The 19435-nt window shown below is 35.2% G+C and overlaps 1 protein-coding gene across 6 annotated transcripts in view; it reads left to right on the plus strand.

Annotated features, from left to right (window-relative positions):
* The window catches only part of FNDC3A (fibronectin type III domain containing 3A), a 180659-nt gene extending 161485 nt beyond the window's left edge, over positions 1 to 19174 (plus strand). For all 6 annotated transcript variants that reach the window (XM_032314193.1, XM_032314190.1, XM_032314192.1 and 3 more), the window contains 9 exons: positions 302 to 407; positions 495 to 670; positions 2546 to 2659; positions 3406 to 3555; positions 3658 to 3941; positions 4041 to 4253; positions 6954 to 7120; positions 8302 to 8429; positions 16647 to 19174. In XM_032314193.1, coding sequence (XP_032170084.1) covers positions 302 to 407; positions 495 to 670; positions 2546 to 2659; positions 3406 to 3555; positions 3658 to 3941; positions 4041 to 4253; positions 6954 to 7120; positions 8302 to 8429; positions 16647 to 16961 — 1653 coding nt within the window. In that variant the 3' untranslated portion in view covers positions 16962 to 19174. The remainder of the gene's footprint in view (positions 1 to 301; positions 408 to 494; positions 671 to 2545; positions 2660 to 3405; positions 3556 to 3657; positions 3942 to 4040; positions 4254 to 6953; positions 7121 to 8301; positions 8430 to 16646) is intronic.
* Positions 19175 to 19435: the final 261 nt, after the last annotated feature.

A 19435-nucleotide genomic window follows, 5' to 3' on the forward strand; every position in this document is an offset into this window, starting at 1 on the left:
GTTTTGCTGTTGTTGTTTAATTATGAAAAGACGAAAAGGAAGAGTTTTGGGGGGGTGTTCTGGTAACTTTCTTTGTGTATAATAGTCACATAGAACTTGTCTTTATCTCTATAAAGTTAGAATTTTAATGATTTAATTGGGTTTTTATTTTATTTAGAACTTTATTTCTTTTCAGTTGAAAGTCAAGTAGAATTTCAAATTATTGGCACAGTCTTTATGTTCACGTTATTTTCCTTTAACAAAAGCAGTCTGATTATTTGGTTGGGGCATTTTTGTTTTGTTATTGCTTTTGTTTTGGCAGGTATCTGAATCTTTACTTGTGCAGACTCCAGCTGTGCCTCCTGGCCCATGCCTCCCTCCCAGATTACAGGGTAGACCCAAAGCAAAAGAAATACAGTTACGATGGGGTAATTTCCATTTTGGTAATAAATTTTTATTAAGTTAGTACTAAATATACTCCTTTTGTTAAACTACATAAATCTTTGCACCTTTAGGACCCCCTCTGGTCGATGGTGGATCACCCATTTTCTGCTATGGTGTAGAAATGTCTCCTGTAGAAAAAGATGAACCAAGAGAAGTTTACCAAGGTTCTGAAGTAGAATGTACAGTGAGCAACCTTCTTCCTGGAAAGACTTACAGCTTCAGATTGCACGCAGCTAACAAAATGGGGGTAGGAAGACTGTTGATTGAATTATAATCACAGTGGTATTTCATATGACATATATGATTGCACCCATTAGTTAGCCATTTTGCTTTCAATATGTGATTCCAAAGTTTACAGTTGTTTTTTGTTTTGTTTTGTTTTTGTTTTTTTAAGATTTACTTAGCTATTTTAGAGAGAGAGAGGGCATGGGGGAATTGGTAGAGGAAGATAGAAAGCAGGGGAAGGCAGAGGGAGGACAAACAGAGCCTGCTGAACACAGAGCTGGATCTCAGGACCCTGAGTTCATGACCTGAGCCAAAATCAAGAGTTGGCCACTCTACCAACTGAGCCACCCAAATTTTACAGTTTTTAATAAGCCTATATCGATAAGGAAGAGAAAGGTCAGTGTATACAGTAACTTAATTGTTCTAGAATCTCCATATTTTCAAACCCCACTTATAATTCGTGACACTCTGGACTTCAGCTGGGCTGAAGTTTGCCTTTCCAGTCAGTGGTACTAGTAGGAGGTTTTACTTTTAGTAAGTTAAAGAGTAGAAACAAGACCATAAGATGAAATACTTAGAATAATAATTGTGTTTTTTAAGACTGATTATATCAGCATTTACTTTCAGGTGATTTTTACCTAAGGAAAAAAAAAACTTAAGCATTTTTTGTTTTGTGGGGCTTTTTAAAAAGTATTAGCTATGTATTTGTACAACTCCATAAAATGGACAAAATAGGTGATATCTACATTTTACAGCTAAGGAGGTTAGGGCTCAGAAAAGCTAAATACCTTGCCCACAGTCACACAAATAAGTAGTGACAGAAATAAGCCACAGACTCGGGGCTGTCAGACTCCAGAGCCAAAGCCTTTTCCACTCAACCAGGACATACCTCTACATTAAAGCAGGTTCTCTAAGGACAAAGCAGTAGTTTATCTCAATTAAGTAACATTCTGTTTTCTTATTCTGTAATTACAGTTCCACAAAATTAAACTGACAAGTCTCTCCCATTATTTCATATTTTAGTGAACTATATTTTAGTCCCATTCTCCAACTGATTTCAGTATTTGTATCTGTAAACTTACTTTAAAATTTCTTATGTCAATACTTTGTTGGCAGTTCTAACATAAGTCATTGTTTCCTGTCTGAAGTCAACATCTTGTCAACCTCAACAAGGCTGCAATACACTGGGATAGCCTCTTTAATACTAGTGTACTTAATCTGTATTTTCAGGATTCTGATAATTTGTCAAATTAATATTTGCTTTCTGCATTTCCAGAGAATATATATTTTAGACTCTTTTTAAAACTGTTCTAAATTTTGGGGCACCTGGGTGGCTCAGTTGGTTAAGCATCTGCCTTTGGCTCAGGTCATGATCCCAGGGTCCTGGGACCAAGCCATACATCCAGCTCCGTGCTTAGTGGAGGGCCTGCCTCCTCCTCTCCCTCTGCCTTTCCTCCTGCTGTCCTCCTATGTGTTCTCTCTCTCTCTCTCTCTCAAATAAATAAAATCTTAAAAAAAAAAAAAACTATTCTAAATTTTAAGATATAATTTATGCCTACCACCTCCCATACCTTTAATTGTCATCCTTGTCTTTACTCATATAATTTCTTCTGACTCATTCCACATTCCTAATTCCCTGATTCCCTGCCCTTCTTACAGAAGCAGTTCATGAAGGAAAAAGAGCAGAAGAAAACACAAAATATCAAAACTTTAAAACACCCCACAGTGACTTCCATGATCATTAAATCTTTTTCTTTTCTGTGAATGCTTTTGGAGTTATGACCAGTTAGTCTTAAAGAAGATGGATAATGTACTTACTTATTTTTATGAATATTTATGGAGAGCTATGCAATCAGTGTGTAAAAAATGAAAACACTGGCTATATTTTTTTTTCTAGTTTGGACCATTTTCAGAAAAGTGTGATATTACTACAGCCCCTGGACCACCAGATCAATGCAAGCCTCCTCAGGTTACATGCAGATCTGCAACTTGTGCCCAAGTAAATTGGGAGGTATTGTAATTCCCATTGACTTACTTTAAATGATTAGAATAGTTCATATAAAAGAATAGAGATCCTCTTCATTTAATTTCCTAAATTATGCAAACGGTTAAGTCCTGTAAAATTCATGTGGTAAAAGTGGATTTTTTTTTCTCTTCAAAGCATTTAAGTAAGGTATATATGCGTTACAAGTATATAGTTTCGTGTTCATGATGTGCTTCGTATTTTTTTCAAAGGCTGTGTCTCATTACTGAGGTATTTAGCCACTGGTGAGTTTAATGTTAAGAACAAACATTTGTAGGTATCAGTATAATACTATTTCTCTTATATTTATCATCTCCACTTGTTTATTGTATATAGTAATTATCAGTAATGATAATTACATTTTCAGTTTCCTTTGAAATTTAACAAAGAAAATGTCCTTACATGATTTAACATTTATATTACTTGATAGGATTATTTTGAAGAATATTTACTTAAAATTCTCTTTCTGAAGTGATTCAGCCATATTTTGACTTCTAATTGAAAACAGTTTTATTTTGTTGGCCAATATATATTAATATTTTTTGGCCAATCTTACATTCAGGTTACCTTAATGAATAAAAATGTAATATTGAACAGTTTTAATTCTACTTAAACATTTTAAAGAAATTCAAAAGCAATTTGGTTTTTTATATGCTCAGGCAAAGAACATTTTTGCCCAAAACCCATTTAATCAATGTCAAGACTTAAGACCTTTTCCCTTTCTTAATTTAAAGGTCCCTTTGAGTAATGGAACTGATGTCACTGAATATCGATTGGAGTGGGGAGGCGTGGAAGGAAGTATGCAGATGTGTTACTGTGGGCCCGGTCTTAGTTATGAATTAAAAGGACTTTCACCAGCAACTACCTATTATTGCAGAGTCCAGGTAAAGGTGGTCAGGGCCTTTCTGCTCTAGCTGGAGTTTTGTGTTCTGTGAACATTTGGTTGGTCATGTTTTTGTTAATTTATGGGCTCTGTTTATTTGTAGGCTCTGAGTATTGTGGGTGCAGGGCCTTTCAGTGATGTAGTAGCCTGTGTGACTCCACCGTCAGTTCCTGCTATTGTGACTTGTCTTCAAGAAATAAATGATGATGATATAGAAAATCCCCATTATTCACCTTCTACATGCCTTGCAATAAGCTGGGAAAAGCCTTGTGACCATGGTTCAGAAATCCTTGCCTACAGCATAGACTTGGGAGATAAACAGCCCTTAGCAGTTGGAAAGGTTACAAGCTATATTATAGACAATTTGCAACCAGATACAACATACAGGTATACTCTACAAACTATGTTAATTTTTGCCTAATCCAGAGAGAAACTTTAAATAGAATAATCATAAATTGATTTTTTTTTTCTTAATGTGGCACTTAGAATACGAATTCAAGCCTTGAATAGCCTTGGAGCTGGTCCTTTCAGCCACATGATAAAATTAAAAACTAAGCCCCTCCCTCCTGATCCACCTCGTCTGGAGTGTGTTGCCTTCAGCCACCAGAACCTTAAGCTGAAATGGGGAGAAGGAACCTCAAAAACACTGTCAACAGATTCTGTTCAGTACCACCTTCAGATGGAGGATAAGAATGGAAGGTAGGTGTTCTTAATTGCTTCTTTATATAGTTTCTTAGGCATATCAGTTTTAACAGTAGAAGTAAATAAAATTAGTTTTCAAAAACAAGATTAGAGTTCTGATAAGAAATAATTTTAAATGTGCTGTTTTCAAAACACCAGAAGATATAGTGACAATTTCCTGTTCATAACTTGTGAGTGGGATGCCAAGAGAAAAATTAAGTGGGCTATTCTTTGGCTTTCTTCCCTAATCCATTTACTCTATTCATGCAGGTAAAAGAAACATAATCTCAAACCTCTTCATCCTTTATTTCCCGCAGAGGCAGTTTTGTTAGTAAATGATTGATTGGTTTAAGGCCTCTGAGATCCTTGAGGGTAGGGATTATGTCTCAGTTTCCACCACACCCTGTCACAGGGCCTGCACACAGTAAATACAGTTCAGTTCCTCACTGTCACATCTTGTTTATTTACTCTCTGATTATTAGCCAGTCCCCTTGCTACTTGGGTTCTTGTCTTTGCTGCCATCTTTTACATTTTCATTACATCCATGCCATATATTATCCCACTAAATCATTTTTTATTATAAATCAAAGTATGTGTAATATAAGTTATTCAGATGCAAATCTGAGGCCGTTTACTGACATTATATCCCATGTAAACAATGTCATATACCCTCCACAGGTGTTATTCTTCTAATAGTTTAAGAATTCAAATTTTACTTTTCTACTTTTCATTCAGCTTATGAGAAACAATTTGTGTATCTTACGGATTCAGAATGCTATTAGCAGTTCTTCCCTAAGTTTTCCCACTTTGTTTTTTGTGCTGTGTTTGCATGTTAGCCAAATATTCAGTAATGGAAATATTCATGGTACTTGTACATAAGTACTCTCAGAGGTACTTACATATTTAAAATAACATATGAAATTAAGCATACTGTATCACCAGTAAGAGCATTATGCAGAGCAAACAATATTGATCATTTTCTGAAATCTGTGCCTCCATGAATATTAGCCTTTGCCGTTGGCAGAATTTTATGTTCACTTTGTAAAGTCTTATTTCTAGAAGGAGATTCTTTGCCTTGCTACAGATTTTTGGTATAGCCATTTATCTTTAATACATGTTAATATCATTGAGTGATGAATTCTTAAATTATTTTCATTCCCTTTGTAGCATTTACGTTTAGGGTATTGCAAGAAGGTTTACTAAAAATGGGTCTAGTTCATGTTTGATTGAAGTGTAATAGAATAAAGATTCCATTAAATATAGATTATATTAATAGGCTAGAACATTAAGCTTAATTAGTGTTTAGCTGTCACCTAGAGAATGGTAAGTTACTGGCTGTGAAAAATAAAACCTATGATATTATGTTTGCTGTCGAAAGTTAATAAATCAAGGTAATAATACCTGTAGTTAATCTCTTTCCCTTTGATTTTTCACAACTACTTACGTTTGCTGTGGGATAGTATCTTAATTCTATTTTTGTTAAAGATTTTATTTATTTGGGCGCGTGGGTGGCTCAGTGGGTTAAGCCGTTGCCTTCAGCTCAGGTCATGATCCCAGGGTCCTGGGATCGAGTCCCACATCAGGCTCTCTGCTCAGCAGGGAGCCTGCTTCCTCTTCTCTCTCTCTGCCTGCCTCTTTGCATCTCTCTCTGTCAAATAAATAAATAAAATCTTTTTAAAAATAAATAAATAAATAAATAAGATTTTATTTATTTATTTGACAGAGATCACAAGTAGACTGAGAGGTAGGCAGAGAGAGAGAGAGGAAGCAGGCTCCCTGCTGAGCAGAGAGCCCAAAGCAGGACTCGATCCCAGGACCCTGGGATCATGACCTGAGCCAAAGGCAGAGGCTTTAACCCACTGAGCCACCCAGGTGCCCCAATATCTTAATACTATTTCAGCTGTTCTTGACCACAGGTTTTGTCATTATTTAGCTTTTTCAGTAGTGGTTGTTTTTTACTCCTATCCTTTAAAAAAAAAAAAATGGGGAGATTAAAAATGCAAGGCTTATCTAATTACTGCTTCTTGAAAATATTGTTACTGCAGGTCATTAACTATTTTTTTCATTTTTAACCTGACTACAGTTTTCAGACTATTAGAACTATGTGAGCATTCATTCCATTACTCATTCCCCAATTTCCAAAAACTTTAAAATAGCCAACCAAAAGTATTGGGGAACAATTGAACTTACAGGTAACATATATGAAGTCAAACTTTCCATTGAACAGTTCAGGTGGATAATATATGGCAAATTATACATTCTTTCATACTGTTGTGTAAATCTCGAGAAGACATCAACAAATCAGCTGCAATTATGCCTAGAAATTGAGGGTTCTCTTTTTTTAAATATAACAAATTGTATGCTTAAGACTAATGAAAATTGTGGTATTCTGAGTATCTTTAAAAATGTATGAACATTAAAAGATAGCAATTCGAGACAAAGCTTTACCAAAAGCATGAAAAGTTACTATGATCGGACACAAAATTCAGCAGTAATTTTTCAGAAAACCATGACAAATTAGGAAATTTACCAGTCCTGTGATTTTCATCATCTCATAAAAAATAGACTTATTTGGAGTGACAAAGCATTCCTGGCATTGAATTCTATGAATAACTTATATTGCTAAATAATGTCCAACCTGTACTTTTTAAATAGTTTTGAGTATTTTTCATAAGATAGTTAAGGGTTTTTTTTTAACAAGAGTCATTTCCATTTTAGGTTTGTATCCTTATACAGAGGTCCATGTCATACATACAAAGTACAAAGACTTAATGAGTCAACATCCTACAAATTCTGTATTCAAGCTTGTAATGAAGCAGGGGAAGGTCCTCTCTCCCAAGAATATATTTTTACTACTCCAAAATCTGTCCCAGCTGCCTTGAAAGGTAAGTTATACATCCTTAAATTATGTTCTTTAATAATAAATTAATTTTAAGTGCATCTTCATAAATAGCTTTATGTGCTGTTATTGTAATTTATCATCCAGTATGTGTACATTTAAATTATAAAAAAGAAATTATATAGACAAACCCATCTACTGAGAGTTTCACTCAATAATAAAAGCTATTTTATCTAGCTCATTGATACTCAGACAAGTACTGGATTTTTTCACTAATCTTTTTAATCTAACATAAAAATACTAATTTGAATAGATGATGCTGGTTTCTAATAGGGTCACTTGCAGTTTCTGCTATTGTTACTTAAAGAATAAAATCATAAACTTGAATTGTTTTGAGTTGTTAATATTTCATTCATTCAGATTTCAGGGAGAATGCCAGGTCGCCTGTTAAGGAAAACATAAATACTTTCTTAGTTAACTTGAATTTTTTAAATCAAATTTGCACACACATTCACACATTTGTATATACAGATATCTTTAAAATTAATTTTTGAGGGGTTCTTATTTTAAAATGACCCTGGCAAGGATTGGAATTTGTATATTTAGCCAAAATCACTGACATTCCTCACACTGAAGAAAAATCAAAGAGACTTCTATTTAGTACAGTGTCCTGGATCGTGTACTTAAAATGTGTCATTTGTTAAGCAGATCCACAGTTAGCAGGACTGTTCTTGAATACTTTTCTAATAATGTTGATGGAGTTTTACTGAGTCCTCTTTCTGTTTTATCGTCCAGTTATGTCTCTTAGCCTTATGATTATTACTGATTTTAACCCTTTGTACCCCACTATTGAGCGAAGCAGTTTTATATCAAGCAATGAGGGGTATTTTTCAACTTCTTTTTCAATTTAAGAGATTTCTTAAATTACAAAATTTCGTATATTAGGTATACTCTTAGAAACACCATTAATGTTGTTTTAGAACTGAGATAACTCCTTTTGGCTTTCTAACTCAATGAAAACAGTGCTTATCTTGGCAGATCTTTTAGTCAATCTGACCATTGTAGCACATGTAGATTATATGGTCTGTAGATAGGAAGAGTGAACCATTAATCATGTCTCTGCAAATCTCAAAAATCCAGGTATTTAACTGAGTTTTAAAGGTTTGTTGAAAGAGTCTATGTGATGTGCCAAGTTAAAAATCAAGTATTTGTATTTGTTCTCTACAGCCCCCAAAATAGAGAAAATAAATGACCACATTTGTGAAATTACATGGGAATGTTTACAGCCAATGAAAGGTGATCCAGTTATTTACAGTCTTCAAGTTATGTTGGGGAAAGATTCAGAATTTAAACAGGTATGTGCAAAGATGTAATTCTGTGGATACTTATTTTTATCTTCCTCATTTTTATGTATTTGCAGTGCAAGATTTGACTCTTTATCTTCGTAACTCAAAAACATTTATTCAGTATTTACTGTTTTCCAAAGATTAGTAACTACACAGTATCTCAGGATTCAAAATCTTTTTTAAGTATCTTTTTTTTATATATTTAACAGATGATTCATTCATTTGACAAGAATTTATTAAACTGTGTGCCAGGCACTCAGGATATATAACACTGAATGAAAAGTTCTTGCCTCTGGCTTTTATATTTAGTAGAAAAAGATACTGCAAATAAATACATTAGTATATCATACAATAGTGATAAGTACAGTGGAGAATAAATAAAACTGGGTAAAAGGAATAAGTACTCTTGGGAGTAGAGAAAGCTAGTGCTATCTCATATAGGACAGTGAGGTGACAGTCAGAGACCCAAAGGAGATGAATATGAGAAGAGTGTTCTAAGATGTAATGAGTGCAAAGGCCCAGAGGTAGGAACATGCTTGTTAAATTTAATGAACAAGGAGGCCAGTATGGGGTTGTGTGAGCAATGGGGAAAATAGTAGATGAAGTCAAGTAGTTAATTTTGAAGATCTATGAATGGTGTGAAGGTCACATAGAGCATTCTAGGCCACACTGTAACTTTTTTATTCCATGTAAAATGAGAAACCAATAGAGGATTTTTACCAGAGTAGTCACAGGATCAGACACAAGGTCATTTTGGCTAGAATGGGACACGGGTAGAAGCAGAGAGCATGAAGGAGGCTTTCACAATACTAGTAATGATCATAATTACAAGGTAGTGTTGTAAATATGATAATAGTCATTATGGAAGCTTAGCAGAAGTTCACCTACCTGGCCAAAAAGTTTCAGAGAAGGCTTTCTGGTAGAGGGTAAACAGCAGTGAGATGAAGCAGGAAGTTGCCAGTATTCACTGTATCTTTTGTAAAGAAGTCATTTTTATCCAACTCAAAAACCTACTTTCTATAAACATTTCATCTGATTCTCCCTTTTTTTCTGTCAACCTTCTTGATCTTGAGTGCTTTTAAGCTGGGTAGTTTTCATTTGAGCATCTTGTATTTTCTTTTCCCACCAGGAAATCAGTCATTCATCTGTTTTATTGTACTCTCATGCTATTACAGCTATTAAGAATAGAATATTTTTCAATATAATTTTTTCTTTCATTTTGTTAAGTATGAAAGTATTTTTTCTTTTTTTCTCTTTCCTTTCTTTTTTAAGATTTCATTTATTTGTCAGAGAGAGCACAAGCAGGGGGAGCAGCCGGCAGAGGGAGAAGCAGGCTGCCAGCTGAGCAAGGAGGCCAGTGTGGGACTGGATCCCAGGACCCTGGGATCATGACCCAAGCCGAAGGGAGTCGTTTAACCGACTGAGCCACCCAGTCATCCCTGGAAGTGTTATTTCCTAAGTGAAATTACAAAAAGCCCCAAAGAGTCAGATTAAAGTTGGCATGTAGTTGTTTTTCTTTATTAAGCCATCTGCAAATTGACATAATCAAATTTGAATATAATTTACAGATAAGCACGTTTCCTTCCAAGGAGGAAGCAAAATTAATATTAAAAAAGTGTAATTGCATTACATGCTTAAAGGAAATAGGGACCCCACATTTGAGTAGTGTATGAATTTTAATAAACGTATCACTACATGAAACAGCAAATGCTAATTCTAATTTAACTTAAAAGCTAAATTAACCCTGTCATCACTTTTACTTAAGATTGTAAGCATGCCATAAAACTTGAAATACTGGGGCACCTGGGTGGCTCAGTGGGTTAAAGCCTCTGCCTTCGGCTCGGGTCATGATCCCAGGGTCCTGGGATTGAGTCCCACATCTGGCTCTTTGCTTAGCGGGGAGCCTGCTTGCCCCTCTCTCTCTGCCTGCCTCTCTGCCTACTTGTGATCTCTGTCTGTCAAATAAATAAATAAAATCTTTTAAAAAAAAAAATGGAAATACTGATTTCCTTAGACCCTCATAGTATATTTGCTCATCTAAATCTCTTAAATGTTTATAAGATTTTACAATTTATTGGCAAGCTATACTCCAAAAGTTTGAAGGTTGCTTTTTAAGAGTTCAGTTTCATTCATGGAATTTAATATTTTACTTAAAATTTATTTAATACTCAGCACACATCTATTAAATACCGTATATAAAGAATTATAGGGTACAATATTAATAAATTACTGTTCTGATTTCAAAGTTGTTTAGAATTTTACAAGCAAGCAGAAATTTTATAAGTGTGACACTTTACATTGCCAAACAAAATGTCATAATAAAGATAAAACCTACTTTATGAAAAGGAAGTAATTATTCCAGCTGGACCTTGGAATGTTTTCTAAAAGGAGTGCCATTTAAGTGAGGGCAGGCAGAGGGGAACATGGTGGCACTAGGGAGCTTAGAAGGAGCCATGAACTTTGAAGTGTGACTTGAGTAAGCCTCACGGATGGAGTGTGTAGTTAAGGAAGCCAGGTCCTGTGGTCTGTATTCCATAGCAGTAGGAATGGCTGGTGTTTTTAAGATAGGGTTAGTTCTTATAAGTTGGTGGTTGAGTTTCTAAACTAGCCTGTAAAAACCTGTTTAATCTATAATGTTGCTGGTATTAGGGATCTGGAAACAGATTCCCCTGGCAGCAGCAAGGACTCATGACCCTGGGCCAAAGTTGGAGGGACATAGAAGGAAAAAATAGAAACAAATTGATTTTTTTACATTTGTCCTTTCTTTGTCCCTTTTTGATCCACTTTGAGAAAATTCTTTGCTGCCTTCTCGCTGCCCCATGCACTGTTCTGTAGAACCTCACTGCCCATATTTTCTAAAGTCACACTCTCCCTTTGACTCTTGCCTCCCTATCTGGCACATCATAGCTCCCGTATATAAAGTATAGCTGACCTTATTGGCATTAAGAGAAAGACTATTTGCATGGGAACATTCATACCAAAGGTAAGCATCTACTGGCTCTAAAATCCCCTCAGGGAAGTATATACATTTTAAAAAGCAAGTCCTTTTTTCCAAAATGGCATTTCAAGTAGTACAGAAAGGTGAAGTAAAAATACTGGTGGACAGTAAAGCCGTTATCAAAGCAGATCACCCCATCTGGGAATCTGTACCTAAGGCACTTCTGTGTCACAGTTCAATATGTTGCAAGTACCAGAAAAACCAACTCAGACTAGCACAATTAAGTGTAAATCCTCTTAGGGAGAAGCCTGAAGGTAAGCATGCTTCAGAGATTGCTTGATTCAGAAGCTCCGTGAAGTCTTCAGGGACCTGGTTTTTCTCAACAGTTTTCAGTCACACCCCTTAGCCAGGAGGAACTTAACTCTACCTCATTCACTTTCAGAGAAGAGAAAGCACTTAGATTGCAAACCCATCCCTGAACCAATGATTATTTCAGGATTTAAGCCAACCAGAGCAGAGGCCTCTTCTGCAGTATAATAATGAGGCAAGCTTTTCCAAATATAAGAATTGGGTAAGGGAGAGTTTGATACTCCATCAAAAATCAGTACTGTTGACAGTGTCAGAGAATGGGTACTGGGACAGTGGCTTTGTTGGACTCTCTACTTTTTTTTTTTTTTTTCTTAAACTTCTGAACTTCGATTTCCAAAAACATTGCCTCTCTGAGTGGCCTACAGACCTAATGAACCAGAATGTCTAAGAAGAGGGCCCATGATTGTTTCTTTTTTTTCAAGTTCTAAGTGCTGCTTATGCACAATAAACCTAAGAACTGCTCTAAAATTCAAAGTTCATATATAACTCCCTTAGCAGTAGTCAAAAAGAACGGTATAGACAAGAGCCATGCGGCTATTTTTCTATATTCCATTGTTTTGAGGGGGTTTTTTATGTATAGATCATTACGAAATAAGTATTTGCAATAATATATTCATAAATTACAGAAGGAGGATATATGACCATATGTGCCATGTCATAGACATATATGTGACCATATGTGTCATATTATATATATATATTATGTGACAAGATATGCCTTATTATATATCATAATGAATCATTACTTTTAAATGTAATCAATGCAAAATAAACCTTAAGGTATAAACAAGTCTGCACTTAGTCTAAAAGTAACAAATTGTTAAAATCATTCTTACACTAACTACTATAAATAATATATATGGTGCATATTACTCATTGTAAAATTAGATGTGGATGTGAAACATACACTGAAAGTAGAAATATTTAAACAGAATTTTTTCCTTTGTAATGACAACTTCAAAGTGATTGTGCTTGATAGTAAACATGTTCACTTATCCTTAAAGGATAACAAAGGACTATTTTGGTTTTTTGTATGAGTACTTTGTAAATTAATCTAGCCAAGCAGGTAGGTTTCTAGAATGTGTGGATATGAAGAGAGAGAAATAGGTAAGTTACTGGTTTCCTTTTTATTGGCCCCTCTTCTACACTTGTTATTTTTTTCATGCTGTGACATATTCACAGTTAAAATAAGGATGAGGATCTTGCATGGCTCAGTTAAGCGTCTGCCTTCTGCTCAGGTCATGATACCAAGGTCCTGAGATTGAGCCCCATGTCGGGCTCTCTGCTCAGTGAGGAGTCTGCTTCTTCCTCTCCGTCTGCCTCTCCCCCGCTGCTCGTGCTCTCTCTCTCTCTTTCTCTCTCTCAAATAAATACAGTCTTTTAAAAAGAACTAAAATAAGGACAAATACCAATGTATAAAAATCTAAACTTTCTTTAAAAGTTTTCCTATAAAATTCTGTTGCAGTTGGCATACTATTTCAGAGTTCTTAGCTAAACATGCACAAACTTGACAAGCTTAAGTTTAGTCTGCATTTCTCTACTAAAATGCAAAGTGAAAATTGTAATCTCTTATCTGCCATTTTCTTAACTGTAAATCTGCTTTACTTGGTATTTGCCATACCCTGCCTATAAATGGATAGTTGATTGGTAGCAAATATAAAGAGCAGTTTTATTTTTTGTTTTGTTTTAATTATCTGTAATTTTAAGTCATCTGTGAGCAATAGCTACGAGCTAAAAAAATTATGAATTTATTAGAATTTTATTTGCCCTTTTCTGTTTACTAAGATCGCAACAATTTTATCTTGTCAGTATGAAATGAAAGAGTGGAAATGGTGTTATTTCTGTCTCAGACCAAATCCACCTTATCTCAAGCTTGAGGCTTGTTTTGAATAACTTCACTTAGATGTATGATCATTTTTATAAATTAGCTTTAGCAAGTTTATCTGTTTTTTTCAGTCCTGTACCTACAGTTATCTAAGGTGTCTCCCTATTTACCTTCCAACATCTGAAACACAAAACTGAAAACTTGACTTCATTATCTTCCCTCCCAATCTCTCCTCTCCAAACTCTTCATCAGTGTCATAAATACTAACATTGTTTTGGTCCCCAAGCTTTGAACTCTTGAAAGATTTTTTTTTTGCCTGCCCACTTATTCGAATAAAAATTATTTGTAAAAATGATCCATAAAACCTATACCAAAGCGTCATATCCCTGTGCTTTCATACAGCAGGAACCCCTATTGTACCCAACTTCCTCAGTCGCTCATTCAGCTTTATGATCAGGATTCCTTAAACACTGTTGTAAATATCACACACCTAGGCTCCTGTGGAGTAAGACCTAAATTTCCAACCAGTATTATGAACATATTCTTCCCCTCTGTCAGATCTCTTCACCCTATCATCCTCATACCATTTGTTGATGTTACCATGCCCATTTGGAGGTAAACGGAAAGTGAAGAAAATTTTAAAGACAAATATCACCTATTACATCCATATGACAGATTTTTTTATTTTTCTATTTTGGGTTCATTGTATGTATACTCTTTCACACTGCTTTCTAATACAGCCTTCTGATTTACTGACATCACTGCTTTTACCATGTTCCAGATGTGAACATTACTACATTCCCACTCCCAGGATTGCTCATTTGCATTCTCAGAACTAATGCGTATTTACCATTTTCTGTTTCATTATATGTTTTACTTCCTTCAGTACAAGCTTTTTTATATATTCTCAGCACCAACTGACACACATTTTGACATAATTCACTAATTTAGTGGCTTTAAGTACCAATTATATGCTGGATTCTGAAGACAAAAAATGAGACAAAGCTCTTAACCTTGCTCCTTCAGGAGCAAACCAGTATATAAAAATTCAGATGTACAACACAGTTGTACAGGTAAAAGCAGGTAAAATTGCTTGAAAAAAGACTAGCCCAGGTTTGGGTTATCTCACTTACAGTCCACCAACAAGCTGGAAGAACTCAACTGAGCAGTCACTATAAGCCTTCATTTTCTTATTTATAGAATTAGGGTGGTGGGGTGCTCATTAACAGAAATTATGGCTTCCATATACCGAACAGTTGCCATGTGCTGGGGACTGTGTTAAGTCCTTCAACGAGTATTTATTTATTTCAGTCTCATAATTACCATACAACATAACTATTATTTTCATTGTACTAAGGTAATTGGTCTAAGACAAATGAAGTGTGAACTGGCAGAGTAGTGCTTGGACCCAGGAGTGACCAGTCCCAATACATAACCTCTTAATTGCTAGCACTCTCTTGAAAATTCAAGGAATTCCATTCTTGTTATTTCCTTTCTAAGGGATGGGCAGAGGACTTGGGTTTAAAATCCAGTTCTGTGATTGTAAGTGATTTCTTTAAAGTTTATAAAATAATTTGCCATAGACAGCTGTAGAAAGCTCCCCTTATTCATTCATTCATTGTTTCAGCAGATGTTTGAAATTGTACAGAAGCCAGTTTTACATAGATTTATATATAATGTGGAAACATAATTAGATGTAGTTTCTCTTTTCATGGAATGATTTCACAGAAGTTTGACTTCTTACATTTGAGAAAACCAAGGAAATGCCTTTGGGCTGATTTTGCTTGCTCTGTGACCATATATCTCACATCCTCACTTTTCCAATTTCTCCTGTCCTTATAACAGCAGATAGGCTCTTTAATGTAAAGATGGGTATTTTTAAATGTAATTTAAAAGATAAAAGCAGAAGATATGAACAGACACTTCTCCAGTGAAGACATACAAATGGCTATCAGACACATGAAAAAATGTTCATCATCACTAGCCATCAGGGAGATTCAAATTAAAACCACATTGAGATATCACCTTACACCAGTTAGAATGGCCAAAATTAGCAAGACAGGAAACAACATGTGTTGGAGAGGATGTGGAGAAAGGGGAGCCCTCTTCCACTGTTGGTGGGAATGCAAGTTGGTGCAGCCTCTTTGGAGAACAGTGTGAGAAATTAAAAATAGAGCTTCCCTATGACCCTGCCATTGCACTACTGGGTATTTACCCCAAAGATACAGATGTAGTGAAAAGAAGGGCCGTCTGTACCCCAACGTTTATAGCAGCAATGGCCACAGTCGCCAAACCGTGGAAAGAACCAAGATGCCCTTCAATGGACGAATGGATAAGGAAGAAGTGGTCCGTATACACGATGGAGATTATGCCTCCATCAGAAAGGATGAATACCCAACTTTCGTAGCAACATGGACGGGACTGGAAGAGATTATGCTGAGTGAAATAAGTCAAGCAGAGAGAGTCAGTTATCATATGGTTTCACTTATTTGTGGAGCATAACAAATAGCATGGAGGACATGAGGAGTTAGCGAGGAGAAGGGAGTTGGGGGAAATTGGAAGGGGAGGTGAACCATGAGAGACTATGGACTCTGAAAAACAATCTGAGGGGTTTGAAGTGGCGAGGAGGTGGAAAGTTGGGGGAACCAGGTGGTGGGTATTATAGAGGGCACGGATTGCATGGAGCACTGGGTATGGTGCAAAAATAATGAATACTGTTATGCTGAAAATAATTTTTTTTAAAAAAATTAATTTTTAAAGAAAAGATAAAAGCAGGGGCACCAGGGTGGCTCACTGGGTTAAGCTCTGCCTTTGGCTCAGGTCACGATCTCAGGGTCCTGGGATCAAGCCCCGAATCAGGCTCTCTGTTCAGCAGGGAGCCTGCTTCCCCCTTTCTATCTCTGCCTCCTTCTCTGCCTACTTGTGATCTCTCGCCCTCTGTCAGATAAATAAATAAAATCTTTTTAAAAATTAATAATAAAAGCAGTGGCACTCACTAGCTTCCATGTCAAAAATAATTCTAAAACTAGCCAGTTGTAAAGTATTTTCTGCCTGTCCTTCATATGTAATTCTTTTTCCACTCTCTTATTAATAGATTTACAAAGGTCCTGACTCTTCATTCCGGTATTCAAGTCTTCAGCTGAACTGTGAATATCGTTTCCGTGTGTGTGCCATTCGCCAGTGCCAAGACCCTGTGGGGCATCAGGACCTAGTAGGTCCCTATAGCACAACAGTGCTCTTCATCTCTCAGAGGACTGACCCACCAGCCAGCACCAACAGAGACACTGTGGAAAACACAAGGACCCGGCGCGCACTAAGTGACGAGCAGTGTGCTGCCGTCATCCTTGTGCTGTTTGCTTTCTTTTCCATTTTGATTGCCTTTATCATTCAGTACTTTGTAATCAAGTGAAAATATAACTTTATTTTTAATACTGTATTACATTTTATTTTGTCATGTACTAAAATTATTTCTGTATTGCTTTTACAAAAACAGTGGCATTTAGCACTGGCATTGAGACTATAATACATCATTTTTGCCATTTTCAATGCTTATATCATTAGGTAGAGGCTGGCACCTTATTAGAATGCAAGCCACAGAAATAGAAATTTTTGGTTTTTTGTTTGGTTGGGACTTTTTTCTTTCCTTTTTTTCCCTTATTTTTCTTTTTTTTTCTTTTTTTTTTTAATATGCCTTCTTGTAAAACAAACTTTCAAAGAGGCAACAATATATAATTGATATTTTGACCAGTCAGCATGAGTGTAACAGTGACAACCTGATCTGTTCTAAAGATATTACCTAGTGAAAAAGTCAGAATGATTAAAATTTACACTAACATGCTATTAAAAAAATGTTAAAGTCTGATGCTGTGAAAGCAATCTAGTGCTATATTTCTACCTCCTCATTTGTCTTAATTATTTGGTAAGTGGGATTATGATGAATAACTGGAGGGGCTTAGCAGTCAAAAACTGGATGAAAGAATATGCATGAAAAAAGAAACTTCTTGTTTGATAAATGTGGAGTTCTTCATTACAAGTATATATTCATGAATTCACAGATAAATCACTTAAAGAAAGCACAGACAGTTTACTTGGCCTAAAAATATTTTAATGTTTATTCAAAAAGCACTTCTTCAGGTCTTGAGAAAAGAAAAGAACAGAGGGATTATACTTTTTAAAAGTAGTCATATTAAACTCTGAATTTCTAATCTATTTAATTTGGTTTTTGTGAGCCTCTGAACTATATGTATGTGTATAAGGACATGCATATACGTATATGGCATCTATATAAACTATACCTACCAAGTGTAGAAATATATACACACACACACACACACACTCACTCCATCTATCTGGAATAGACTGATTTTGAAGAACTCCCATAAGTTTTGCTGCTTCTCCCATAACTACTGCCATCACCATCAGAATTCATAATCAAACCTAACCTTTTTGTTTGGGACACCAAATCTGAAGACAAAATTAATTTGCACCAGTAAACTTCAAGCTGCTTTCTTTCTTGAAAAACTAATGTTTAATGTAATGTCTGTCTGGATACTGTTCCAAATTGTTGATTGCATGTGGTTAATGTTGCATTAGAGCACTTTGCAATTGCATAATTCATTAATGTTTTGTGAGCTTGCATTTGTGAGTTATTGGATGATCAGATTGAATTTTGTCAAGTATCACATTGTACATCTTGCATAGATGTCGATGACTGCCAGTAATAATACAGTTTGTAATGAAACTATCTAAAATTCTTGTTTTATCACATCTGTTATCTGTAAAACACTTGTAACTAGCCTTTTTAATTTATTATTTGAATTTTAGGATAGTGAATCACTAATTTTTAGTTGCTGAAGTTAGCATTTTAGTGATTACTAAGCACTTCTGTCAGTCTTTGAAAAAAGGACATATGTTTTGTGCTTTGAAGATCTCTGAAGAATTTCTCTTATATTAGAATGGGCATGTATTGTAATTGTTTTATGTCAAATGATCTGTGCTGTAGAAAAAACATTAACCTTTGTTCAAAAAAGAAACGGATAAACTTGGCCTTTCCAAGTGGTAAGAATGATCTGTCACTATAATATACTGTATGTTTACATTTTATTTAAATTTAATCTCTTATGTATAGGCTAACTTTCCCCCAAAACAACAGTGATTGCGATTATTTTCTAGAAACTTAAAAGTGCCACATTTGGCAGTACAAATGAGTTTGAGTGTAATAGCCCAGAGATTTCTATATAGTTGAATGTCTAAAATGGTAAAATATTGCCGCTGTGGGAGTTACAGTGGCTTATGTTTTTCATAGTAACTCAAATGAACTCCTATTTTTGATAGTAAATGTCATTTAATAGTGTACTTGCCATTTGAGCCTCACTGCAAAATCAATGCAGAGGAGAAAATTTTTAATGTAATCTTGATTTTACCTCATATACTGTACATTCCAAAAACTCTAAACTTTTTAAAGATTATAGATACACTACCAAACATATCACCTTAAAATTGTATAAGGCTGAACTTCATACAAATGAAAAAAATATAATCTCATAAAAATACATAACTATGTAGCAAAAGTATCTTTAAAATCCATGGAAAATAAAAGTTGTATCATTCTTTTTTGAGATATGTTTATTGTATTCCTATACACTCATTATTTGCTGCCTCTTAGAGAATGAAATGTTAAGGTCTCCCTTCTTGCAGTGGGCTTACAACAGGTCTTTTTAGCAGTATTCAGATCTTCAGTGTGAGAGGACCCATTTTCAAGAAGATAATATCCAGTAGATTAAAGAATGAAATAAGTTTTATCCTAGTGACTTGATTTTATGCAGTTCTCTAGATATCTTGCTGCTTTCACATATATGAAGAATAAGGATAGCTCTGAGGTGA

Source organism: Mustela erminea, chromosome 15, assembly GCF_009829155.1.
Source record: "Mustela erminea isolate mMusErm1 chromosome 15, mMusErm1.Pri, whole genome shotgun sequence".
NCBI classification, from domain to species: Eukaryota; Metazoa; Chordata; class Mammalia; order Carnivora; family Mustelidae; genus Mustela; species Mustela erminea.